The sequence below is a fragment of the Drosophila bipectinata genome, chromosome XR (assembly GCF_030179905.1).
Source record: "Drosophila bipectinata strain 14024-0381.07 chromosome XR, DbipHiC1v2, whole genome shotgun sequence".
NCBI lineage: Eukaryota > Metazoa > Arthropoda > Insecta > Diptera > Drosophilidae > Drosophila > Drosophila bipectinata.
The window spans coordinates 9556161-9569091 of record NC_091735.1 but is presented as its reverse complement, the minus strand read 5'-3'; the positions used below and the strand labels follow the sequence as shown (position 1 = coordinate 9569091).

The 12931-nt window shown below is 34.7% G+C and overlaps 1 protein-coding gene across 6 annotated transcripts in view; it reads right to left on the bottom strand.

Moving 5' to 3' along the window:
* The window catches only part of nonA (no on or off transient A), a 56983-nt gene extending 44893 nt beyond the window's left edge, over positions 1 to 12090 (bottom strand). For 2 of the 6 annotated variants that reach the window (XR_011441835.1, XM_070276428.1), the window contains exons 1-4: positions 11660 to 12089; positions 5975 to 7178; positions 3114 to 3419; positions 2988 to 3052 (exon numbers count right to left, since the gene is read on the bottom strand). Coding sequence is in view for 5 of the 6 variants with exons in the window: in XM_070276428.1 (XP_070132529.1) it covers positions 2988 to 3052; positions 3114 to 3419; positions 5975 to 7178; positions 11660 to 11998 (1914 nt within the window). In the remaining variant the exon portion in view is untranslated. Of the gene's footprint in view, positions 1 to 1830; positions 2361 to 2987; positions 3053 to 3113; positions 3420 to 5974; positions 7179 to 11659 lie in introns of those variants that run through there. The other 4 variants (XM_043211327.2, XM_070276427.1, XM_043211329.2 and 1 more) reach the window with 4 other exon arrangements.
* Positions 12091 to 12931: the final 841 nt, after the last annotated feature.

The window sequence follows — 12931 nt, the reverse complement described above, 5'->3', positions numbered from 1 at the left end:
AAGCAACTTCATCAATAACTAATAACTTCGTCAATTTTTCTTTAATTGACTTGAAATTTTGACACAATATTCTTCAAATATTATGCATTCAATTTAAAAAATAAAAAAAAAATTAAAAAAAAAAATTTTAATACCTTCCCTCCCCCTAAGGTATAGTTGGCTAGTTTTTAAAAATTAGTTAATTTGAAAATTTCAAAAATCCTCGAGGCATAACCGAAATCAAGGGGTCTGAGATTTTTTGCCGAGTCCTTTAGATTTTAATTTTCAAACTAGGATGTTTAGTATTTTTTTGTATATTAATTTTTCTAAGACATTACCAAAAATTTATTTTTTGCACACTTACTACTTACTTACTCTACTGCCGCAAAAAACACGACTTAACACAATTAGGTAAAATTAAACATTCATAAAACACTGTTTCCCAATTTGTTTCGAATAACTTAGAAATAATTGGAGTATATTTCTTTAATGAATGTAGGTCATGTTAGTCTGTCCCAAACATTTTTTTTCAACATCCTACTTTGGGTCAACATCCTACTCCAAGCCGCTTGTGACAAGACACAAGTCCTTACAATCCGACCAGGGTACGCATTCTTGGCTGTAAAAATAAAATACCCACGATGCAAGCAGGTTTTGTTTGGAAATAAATTTATTTTTATGCGAATGCGAAATAGGTTCTATGGACACAATCCCGTCGAGCAACATTGTCATAGCGTGGATTTGTGGATGTGGGCAGATAAATATCTGCTTGTCGCGGTAGATTGGTTTCTGAAAATTGGTTTAAAATAGTAAGAACTAAGGCCTCCCCTAGTTTGAACTATGACAACGTTTTAATTTTTTGCAATTGTTATTTTTATAATTTGGGCATTGGAATTAAAAAGTAAATTAAGTAGTCCATGTGTGAAAGGAATTTTTTTTTTTTTAATAATTTAATTTTAAAGTAAAGCATACTTTAGAAGACGCACTGTAATACAAAAATATTTCGAGACATCTTTAGTCTTTAATTGTGAATGTTGAAACCATAACTTCGCGACTGTGTTTCTTAAACGCAAACATGAAATATGCCTTTATGCCTTTGCGACAAGAAGTATTGCGAAAAACTTTTTTGCTAGTAATGTCAATTCGTAATTTTTTATTTTTAAATATGTAATCATAATAATAAATTGAAATTATTGCATATGTTCAAACCCGGCATATGACTTCTTTATGCTTAGTTGGAGTGATTTTAAACATAAACTCGCGATACACTTTTAAGAATAATTTGAACACATTCGTGCAATGTACAATAAATTTTATTTTGTGTATTTCTGGTGACTGAAGCACCTAAAACGCATACAATAGTCCAGAAATGAGATAGTCCAAAATAAGGTCTTTGGATTCATTTTATTACCCTCGTTGAAGGGACCGTACTAAGTGCGACCCCGATTTTTTTTAAAATCCTTTTTTTTTAAATATCGTAATATATATAGTCGAGACATAGCATCAATGAAATATTTTTCGACTCGACTTTAACTGCGTCTATTTTGGAAGTGTATTAAGGGCAGAAATTGAAAACACTTGGCACAACAATTTTGGAAGTTTCGTCTTTTTAGTGTTAAGACATTATTCGGATAAAGCAATTTTTAATTAAATAGAAACAGGTACACCTTAGAAACAGGTATATATAGTCAAATAATTTGATTTTATAAGTTCAGTAGAACAAATATCCCAAGGTAATGATTCATGCATCATTATTTTCAGTGTTTATGTGACCTTTACTATACTCACCGTATTCCAAATATTTTTGGATTCAAAACAAAAGCTCAGAATCTTGAAATTAAATTAATTAAATATTGTTACATCATTATATATTTAATTTTAATGATTGACAAAAAAATATTCATATTTCTTGAGAAAATAGGACTACATATCTCTAAAATTATCGTCATGATTAAATAGATGCACGTAATGTTTCAAAGATGATAGGGATATTTTTTCAATACTGCATTTCAAGCATATTGTTGTTTTCAGTATATATTATTTAAGATTATTCCTTTTAGCGGCTTAAATTGTTTATTTTTTTTTATAAAGATTTGACGGTCGATATATCTGTCAAAAGTTTAAATCAAAGCTTGGTATTAATTAGAGTGCACATCGTTTTAGAATCCTTCTGTGAGAGTTCGTTCATGGTTTGATTATGAACGATTTAAAACCAAACGTAAAACGTAAAAGTACGTTTCTTTTCATCCTTATACGCGTGTTTGCTCCAGGGTCTAAAACCGTCGGCGTCCCCATGGGACATTATTTCCTCCGCCATTATTTCCACGTTGATTTCCGCCTTGGTTCATATTGTTAACCCCAAATTCAAAAGCGAAGGAGTCCTATTCGAGCAATGAAATACAATTGTTCAATTGAGTGTTACTTAACCATATTGAGCCCAATTTTTTAAATACAGGGAAAAATTACTTCTTTATATAAACCCAAAAATTCGTAATTGTTCTTCTTAAGAACCCCACCAGTTCCATGGTTGCAAAAGAGTAAATCTCCACTCACAAAACAATGGAATATATTTCTGTAGAAAAACCTATGATGAGGAGAGCATTGGCAACCGATCTTAACCAACTCTATTAAAATGTATAGGCATTCTTAAAATCCAATGTAAAACTAAACAAAACCGAAAACTCATATGCATGTATTGCATGCGCAATTTTAAAATAATAATCGCAGCCTTTGCAATAAAACACTTATATAAAAGTCTATGATGACTGTCGGAAAAAATGGTTCCCCGTATCATTTTCATTTTCAATGATACACCCGTTTGACAATAAAAATCCCTTTTTTGCAACTGGTACAAATTTAAAGTTTTTAAAGAAAAAACTGACAATGTTATCCTTTCAAAATTGAACTTGCGTTTTGGTTAATTATTTAAGAGAAGTGAAATATGTTGGAGTTGTACCACGTAAACGTGGCAATTGGTATGGGATATTCTTGTTAGGCTTTCTACATACCTGTTTATTGGGACCACCAGGTCCAGAGTTATTTCCCACCATGGTTGAGTTATTGTTGTTATTGCCTGTTAAAGAAGGGCATTATTACTCTGTTCCTTAAAAACTAAAAACAAAACCATCAATCACCTCTAAAAACTTCAAATGGTGAATTGCTATTGCCCCCGAAATTGTCAAAGCTTGAATTGTTTCCGCCCCCGCCAAATCCTTCCTGTTGGTCAAGTAGCGAATTTAGCTGCTGAGCTTGCATAAACAAGGTGTTTTCCTGCTGACGACGACGCATATCCTCCTCTTGACGCAGCATATGGTTTTGCATCTCACTCTGATGGCGGCGCATAGTTTCCTCTTCGCGTTTGCGCATGTCCTCAACTTGCTTCTCGCGCATTTCCCACTCCATCTTCTTACGTTCATTATCCACTTCGCGTTTTCGCAGCTCTATAATATTATTCATTAAATTATGTTTAAAAATTGTTATAACTGTCGTTAATATATAATTATCATCTTAAATTGTATTTTAATAAATGAGAAAAATAAAAAGAAAAATTTTTAGTCGCGTTAAACAACGTTAATACAGTCGAATTTGTACCCCGCTAAATCGCGATAATTCGTAAAAATTCTGACCTCTTAAAAAAAACTCGTTAATTCGTAAAAATTCCATACATTTTGGTCCCCTCGTTAATTCGTAGTATTTGGCGCAACGCAAAGAATCGTTAGAGAAAGCACCGTTAGATTTTTCAGACAGCTATGCCGTCTTTATGTCGCTATGCATCATGAACTTTGTGTTTCTCTCACTGTTTTCGTTTAGTTAGCTGTTACCAAAAATTACCAACTATTTTAAAGCTTGAATTTTTGTTTTTTATAATTTAATATTTTCTGCTTAATTGTTTAATTTTTTATTATTACAATTTAATGTGATTGTTTAATTTTCCTCTCATTTGAAAAATGTACATACTTATAATGTTTGTTTAATTTTATTAAAGATAAATACATATGTAAACATAATGTGAAATGTAAAAACCCCGTTTATTCGACTCTTTCATTTTTGAGCCCCGTTAAATAGAAATCTCGATAAATTGAATTCCCGTCTATTTCCTAAAAAAAGTGATCCCCTTGCCATTTCGAATTATCGGGACTCGACTGTATATTAATGGAAAACAATTTTATTTTTTTTGGAAATCATCAAAAATGTATAATACAGGGGGCCCGAGCTCTGCAAACGGAAGAGAAAACTTCCATACCAATGCAAAAGATCACCAATACATTGTTGAGAGAATTATTTTTCCCATCCATGTGAGTGCACTTAAAAAGTTACATATACAAGGGGTATAGTTAAACTTATAGTTACATTCACAAGAGGTTTAAAAAAATCAATATAATAAAAAAAAAATTTGATTATAGAAATTAAAACAAGAAAGGAAAGCTAACTTCGGGCGGAGCCGAAGTTGATATACCCTTGCAGTTAAAACCGGATATATATCGCAAACATCGGATATAGTTGGCCGATCCTTATGATTACATCATATTAAAACCAATTAACTAAAATAAAAAATCTAAAAAAATGTCCCAAGCTTCTATCTTCAAAAACACAAAAGTTGATATTTCTACCAAATACCATTTCCGATCGTTCAGTTATATGGCAGCTATAGGATATAGTCGGCCGATCCTTATGAAATTGTCGTAATGTTTTGCCAAAAATAGCTTTCCTGTAAAATTTGAACTCTCTAACTCTAAAAACACCAAAGTTATACCATTTCCGATCAATCAGTTATATGGCAGCTATAGGATATAGTCGGCCGATCCGGGCCGTTCCGACTTATATACTGCGTGCAAAGGAAAGAAGGGTGTGTGCAAAGTTTCAAGACGATAGCTTCAAAACTGAGAGACTAGTTCGCGTAGAAACAGACAGACAGACGGACAGACGGACATGCTCATATCAACTCAGGAGGTGATCCTGATCAAGAATATATATACTTTATAGGGTCGGAGATGTCTCCTTCACTGCGTTGCACACTTTTGGACAAAATTATAATACCCTCTGCAAGGGTATAAAAAGGCCCTCAATTTTTTACAACAGCTTATTATTATACTATGACAAATAATGGAGAGCTTCTTACTTAAAAAAAATGTTCGGCGAAGAAGAAATTTATTGCTTCAGTTCGACCTTTTTAGCAGAAACAAAAAAAAGAATGTATTTCTTGCAGTGAAAAGTTTTCGGCACTCCAAAAACAAAATTCATTCGGATTACGATTGATTAAGGATTGAGAATAGGGAAAACACGAAAAATTGTTATAGTAATTGCCCTTTGCCTATGCTCGGAGCAACGAAGCTTATGGCGTGACCAGTCTCACACAACTCCGTATGCATGAGCATTTGCAAAAACAAAAGAGCAGCGAGAGCAATGGGATGAGCACCACTGGTATAATACTTCGTTGTTTGGATATTTAAAACACATTTACTAAAAATGTGTAAATACCAAATTATTGTTTGGTAGAAATTTAATTCATATTAGGTTATTGTTTAGGTTCCATTTTGCAACGTGAACAAAATTATTTTCTGGTTGTAACAGTCGTTAAGCATTTCCGATTTAATAGCTTTTAAACTGAGAGACAAGTTCACTTAAAAGTTCGCTTTTTAGGGTAGAAGATGTCTCAGTGTTCCACACTATTGATTAATTTTGGTATTTGGAACAAAGGTATTTCTAAAAATCAGCGAACCTATTCCATTGCACCAGAAGTTTAAATTTATTTGTCGTTTCTTTCTTGACTTGAACTAATCTGCGAGCATTTCATGTAGCGCTTAAAAACTGACAATGTAAAATTCCTGGAGAATGACAGACAAAGATTATTCTTTTTATTCCATCCTTAGCAAAAACATATTAGCATTATAGGGTCGGTGGCTTCACTGCATTTCTAACATCACTACAAAGTTAATAAAGCCTTTAAAGGGTATATATTACACTTATAATCTATATTTTATAGTTATGTACTAACCTTGGCGCAAAAGCTCTGTTTCTTGCTCATAACGCGCATATTCCATCTGGGCCTCTAGCTTGTCCTCTTCCATTTTAAGCTCGCGCTTGAGAGCATCTTGCTTACTTTTGTAGAGATCATGCAACTGCTTCCACCGCGATCCGTACTCATGCTCAAACGAGTTAATATCTGCAAACCTGGGACCTACACTGCGTTCCTGGTTGAACTCCGGCATCTTCTTGTTCAACGCCTTCTCTGGCAACCCGTCATTATCGTCATTAACTTCCATTGGTTCTACCAGGCAGGGTCGGAGTGACGCAGTCAAAAAGAAACATTTCTCGTTGCACAAACGAAGACAAGCACTAGCCGATGACTTTTTAGCAAACTCAACAATTCCCTCGCCGAGGTGCTTTCCGCGGTCATCGACTGTGATGCTAGCCCGCTCGATAGGCCCAAAAATCTCAAATGACTTGTACAGCAGTTCGTTCGACACAAATGGAGTAAGGTTGCTTACTCGCAGAATGGTAGCGTTAGGAGCGAAACGGACGCGCAATTGGCGTCCCTTCCGCATTGACCCGTCTAGAGCCCGTTTAGCTTTCTCAGCGTTTATATGATAGTCAACCTTAAGGAATGTAAAATTTTTTTCTACATTTGAAAATATTTCTCCAATCTCGCCGAAAGGCTTGAACATTTCACGGAGCTCGTCATCAGTGACGTCTCCGGTAAGATTTCCAACGTACAGACGGTTGCGGCCAGAAAATTTCGCTTCAGTAGGCACTTCAACAGGAGCCAGCTCCAAAGTAGGTCCGGCAATGCTTCTCAACCTTTGCGCTATAAAGAAGTCTTCTCCGCCACGGGAACCACCGCCACCTCCATCCCGCCCGCACATGGTGTTATTAGGTCCGCCAGGGCCACCTGAACGTTGTCCACGATTTCTGTTTTCCCGCTGCTGCTGCTGCTGTTGATGATGTAGCTGGTTTCCACCAACTCCGCCGCCACCTTGATTGGAGCCAACACCACCGCCGCCTCCCCCGCTAACGTTATTACCAGCACCGCCTCCTCCACGGCCTCGGAAACCTTGGACTTGACCTTGCTGCCCCTGACCTTGACCTGGCCCTTGGTTTGAATTCTGATTTTGTTGATTTTGATTGGCCGGAGGTGGATTGTTTTGCTTTTCGAGTCCATTTCCTGCATCCGGTTTTGACGCTTCATTAGAAGATTTCAGCTGTAGGTTTAATATGTGGTTAGATCAAATTGAAATTAAATTTAGGTTTCATCAACAACGTTAATATGCTTCAAAAATCTATGTGAACTTTAAGAGGAGACATCTCCGACCATATAAAGTAAATACACATATTCTGGATGAGGATGACCTCCTGAGGTTAAATAAGCATATCCGTCTGTCTTTTTTTACGCGGACTAGACTCTTAGTTTTGGAGCTATCGATTCCAAACTATGCACAGACCCTTGTTGCATGGTATGTCTATGAGTCGTAATGGACTCATATCAGCCGGCGACATCCAATATTTGACGCATATCTGATATAACAGGAATTTTAAAGTTCAAAAGTAGACTCTAAACAAAAACAAACCTACATTTTTGAGGCACTTTTGTGGTTTGGAAATAAATAATAAATATAGTAGGGAAGCGGAAAATAATTGGTCTAGCTAAACATCATACAACACGATTTCAGTCTTAAAGGCGGAAGTGTACGTACCACACTTTTGACACAAACTTGTTATGCGCGGATACCATACGAGTTTAAGTTCCGAATCGGTTAGTCCTCTTTTATAGTCGCCGAGATCCAGGGGTTAAAGAATTTAAACACTTTAGTCAATTTGGCTGAATATTGTTTTCCAGAAAAAAAAATTTAAATAAACTTGACCTGTGCGCCTCATGCAAAATCTTATATTTCTAGCTCGTATAGTCTCAGAGATAGATGATTCCTTCTCTATATCCCTTAAGTTACACGTATACAATATAGCCATTTAGCCACTCTACGATTATCCGGAATAAAAACGGAAACGGTCAAGCATGAAAGATATGAAATTTCAGGTTCAGGTACACTGTGCGCCTCCAGATTAGCGCCCCCTTAGTATTTGTAAAAGAAGTAAAATATTTTCAACACGAATAAAGATGGAACTATATAATTTTTTTTTAAATGTAATTTGGTTGATTTTCTAAAGAAAAGAATGCTCTTGGACTTTTTATAGGTTTTTATAAAATTAAAAACTAAAGTAACATATTTATTTGTATGTGAAAACTGCGTCATCATATTAGCGCCTCTCAAATAAAATTTTTAATTTCTTTCTCAATTTTCTTAACACAACTCATTTATTTTTTCTGTTTAATTAAATACTTTTCTTTTCTTGGATATTAAAGGAACTATCATATCGTCGGAGGAGATGTCGAAAGTCCTTACATGTCATGAATGTGGACTTTCCACAAATAAGAAAACTTATGGAAAAATTTCGAATGAGGTAATAACCGTGTTATCAGTGCAGAAGATCGCACAGTTATACTCCGGGAGCCTTTCAGCTCCCGAGTCGACCGCCAAAACAATAAAAAACAAGAAAGAAAATCTAACTTCGGGCGAAGCCGAAGTTGATATACCCTTGCAGTTAAAACCGGATATATATCGCAAACATCGGATATAGTTGGCCGATCCTTATGAAATTTGGTAGGTTGGATCAACTGACCAAAAATAGAATCGGTATTAAATTCTTTCTATCTTCAAAAACACGAAAGTTGGGTCATTTCCGATCGTTCAGTTATATAGCAGCTATAGGATATAGTCGGCCGATCCTTATGAAATTTGGCACGTCGTATTGTTTTCTTTCTATCTTCAAAAACACGAAAGTTGGGTCATTTCCGATCGTTCAGTTATATGGCAGCTATAGGATATAGTCGGCCGATCCTTATGAAATTTGGCACGTCGTATTGTTTTGTCAAAAATAGCTCTCATGTCAAATTTGAACTCTCTAACTCTAAAAACACCAAAGTTATACCATTTCCGATCAATCAGTTATATGGCAGCTATAGGATATAGTCGACCGATCCCGGTCGTTCCGACTTATATACTGCGTGCAAAAGAAAGAAGGGTGTGTGCAAAGATTCAAGACGATAGCTTCAAAACTGAGAGACTAGTTCGCGTAGAAACGGACAGACAGACAGACGGACATGCTCATATCAACTCAGGAGGTGATCCTGATCAAGAATATATATACTTTATAGGTTCGGAGATGTCTCCTTCACTGCGTTGCACTCTTTTGGACAAAATTATAATACACTCTGCAAGGGTATAAAAAGCCTGGTTATAAGGCAAACATATCAACTGTTTTAAGGGTGCTTAAGAAAGCTGACTAGACTAGTTAAAAAGGCTAAAACTTAAAAATAAACCACCTCTTAACAGAGTCCAAAAGAAAAGAAACGCGACTTACGTTTGCTCAAACGCATATGACGTGGTCCAATGAGTGGAATTTCGTCGTATTTTCAAAATAATTTAACCTAGGAGGTCCCGAAAAATACTACTATTATTTTCAAGATTTACGTAAGAAAGAGTTCATTTGGATCGCTTGCATAGTCAGGTTTGAGGAGTGATGGTATGAGGTGCCATATCCGATTTAACCCAAAACCTGAACGCAGAAAATTAGAATTGTGTTCTAAAAAGTGAATTTCCGTTCTTTAAAAACTTATTTGGGAATGTGAAATGGCATTTCCAACACGACAAGGCTTCAATTCACACAGGCCAGTCCGTAAAACGTTGGATTCAGAAGGAAATTGTCAGTATCCTGGAGTTGCCGCCATACTCCCAAAACTGAAAAAAAATAAAACGTCTGGGGATGGTTGGCTAGTAGCTGTAGGAGGGTGGCAAGAAATATGCTACCAAGAAGGATTTGCGGTATAGAAGAGGCTTGGTCCTTGGAGAGGAAGAGGAAATAATACAGTTGCATGTTTAATCGTTTCGAAAATATTTCATTTAAAATGGGAATACTAGGGGGCACTAATGTGGTGACGTTTCTGATGAAATATGTTTTTATATAAAAGCCGTCGTTTCAAATTTAAACATGCTTCAAATTGAAAAGTTTTTAACGGTTACCCTCCACTGCATTTCACACTTATGGGTTAAATTAAAATACTTCCTGCAAGGGTATAAATAATTCCCAAGCGTATACTTCTCTAAGAAAGTTGTTGCATTTCTTATCATAGGAAATGGTCAGAAGTCAGAAATGGTACTTCTGAAATGGTAAGTCAGAAGATTCAAGTCTTAATTTGAAGTAAAACTGAAGTAAGAAACTCTAAATTTAGTACAGACAGATGGATATGCTTATAGTGATTAAGAAAAAGATACTGCGCAAGAATATTTTTTATAAGGTCAGGAATTCTTTCTTTTGTGTGCAACACAGTGTTGCACAATTTTGAACAATATCATAAAAAGAACACAAAAATGCTTGAACAAGTTTTGAAACTTTTGTTGTGTAATTTTTTATTTTACTATATAAAAAATTACACAACAAAAGTTTCAAAACTGGTTCAAGCATTTTTGTGTTCTTTTTATGACAAGAGGAAAGCCAATTTCGGCCGGAGCCGAAGTTGATATACGATTGAAGTTAACATCGGATACATATCGCAAATATCGTATATAGTTGGCCGATCGTTAGGAGAAATCATTAAAATATTTATTTATTAATTAAAAAATAAATTATTAATATACAAAATTTTAAAAAGACCCGGATCTTATATCTTCAAAAAATACCAAATAAGGCCGATTGATTATGGTCGTATTAATTGGTAAAAAATATGATCTGAGGAAAGTTCAACCCGAAAGTTCCAATCTTTCAGTTATATGGGCGTTATAGGGTTACTTCGACCTTATGCAATTTGGTGTGCCTTATTATTTTGCCAAAAATAGCATTCACAGAAAATCCAAACTCTGTAACTCTAAAAACACCAAAATTAAAGCATTTCCGATCAATCAGTCATATGGCAGCTGTAGGATATACTAGTCAGCCGATCCCGTTCCGACTTATGTATATACTGCGTACATAGGAAAGAAGGGTGTGTGCAAAGTCTATAGTCGATGCTTCGGGACTAATTCGCGTAGAGACAGACAGACGGACAGCTTATATCAACTCAGGAAGTGATCCTGATAAAAAAAATTTATATGTATACTTTGTAAGGTCGGAGATGTCTCCTTCACTCCGTTGCACACTTTTGACCAAAATTATAATACCCTCTGCAAAGGTATAATTATCCGATTTTTAATAGAAAATAAAGTTAAATGAATAATACAGACAAATATGTTACGAAATTACACTATTAACAATTCTCCAGCCGGCTTTAAAATACAATATTCCTTTCAATGGAATTGGTCCAATTATCTGTACATTCTAATGTACATAATAATGTTCTATTAATTATGGAGTTGGTTTTTACACAAATTTTTTATGATTAAATTCAAAATTACCAAGCTATTCACTTTTTTTTTTGTGTTTGGAACGAAAAAATATTTCTTCGTTCTTTACAAAAAATAAAAGAAAATTTTCATTTATACGAATTTAAAAATTGTTTTCCGTTGTAAAACACCAAAATTTGTATGTATACATACATACAACATATACGTTTGCAATAAGATAAGACATGTAAACTAATTGCGGCGATTATTAAGATTCATAAAAAAAAATTGTTCTATTATAATAAACTTACATTTGTATTATTTTGATTCTGCCCCTGAAAATTAGGACGATTTTGATTTCCTCCGCGATTCCGGTTGCGATTCGCAGTAAATCCACCCTTATTAGGAAAATTCTTATTTTGATTTTGAATGGGACCGGCTGCGGCACTACCACCACCACTGACAGCTATTCCACCATTTTGGTTATTTGGGCCACCAAATCGTGCCTTTTTTTCAGCAGGACTTCCATCGGCGTCATTTTGCTTCTGAGCGGTATGTTTTCCAATATTTTTATTAGCTTGGTTTCCCCTTTGTTGCCGTTGTGGCAGTGGACCAGAATTGGAATTTTCCAATTTTACCGCACTTTCCATTTCAGAGTGATATTCTTACTAACAAAAATTTATGGAACAAGTGTAGACAACCGTCCTCAAAAAAGCACTTACAATGAATAAAACGTACTAACGAAGTTTTATGAGGTTCTTGTGAAAAAATTGATGTCAAGACAGCTTCACTATGGCTTAGTGGAACCAAATGGAATGAAACAAATGCGGCTATTTAGTACGAAAATTTAAAAAATTAAAAAATTATATTACCAATTTAAGCTATGCGTCACAAGATAAAATCCCTTTGATTACCGCTATGTGATGAAAAACAAATTATAAGTGTAAACTATTTCAGCTATGCCTTAGTATAATGTTTAATGTTTAAAATGTTTAATGTTTAAAATAATATAATAAAAGAAAATTTTAAATAGACCTTTAAGCATCTCTCAAAGCAGAGGCGAGAATATGTAATTACGTTGCTTCCTATGAACGCATATCTAAACAGCGACATTCAAATGCACAGCCTTGGTAAATGAATTGAGTGAGATAAAAAAATGCTGAGACCAAAATAAATGAATGAGTAAGTGCGACTGTGTAGGTCTTACTCGCACAACATTTGCGGAATGAAACCCGAATTGAATGAGTTAGAGTTAGAGATTGCATTTGAATTTTTTCTAGTGCGTGCAAGAATGTACGATACAACTAGTCATATCTGCCAGTATTTTTAGACGCTGATAATAAAATAATTGAAATATGGAAGCAATTCATTGTTTTTTTTTTCAAATTTATTTTACATATCTTACGAATAAGAATGTAAAAATATTTGCAATATTTATTAATACATTTTTTTTTCGCTAAAAAGTTTGACGCTAAAAAAATTTTGTAAAATAATTTAATTTGAAAAAACCAAAAAACGCCGAAGAAAACGCCGAAACAGAAAAAAACTAAGAAAATAATAATAGCGGCTAAATCCATATGTAT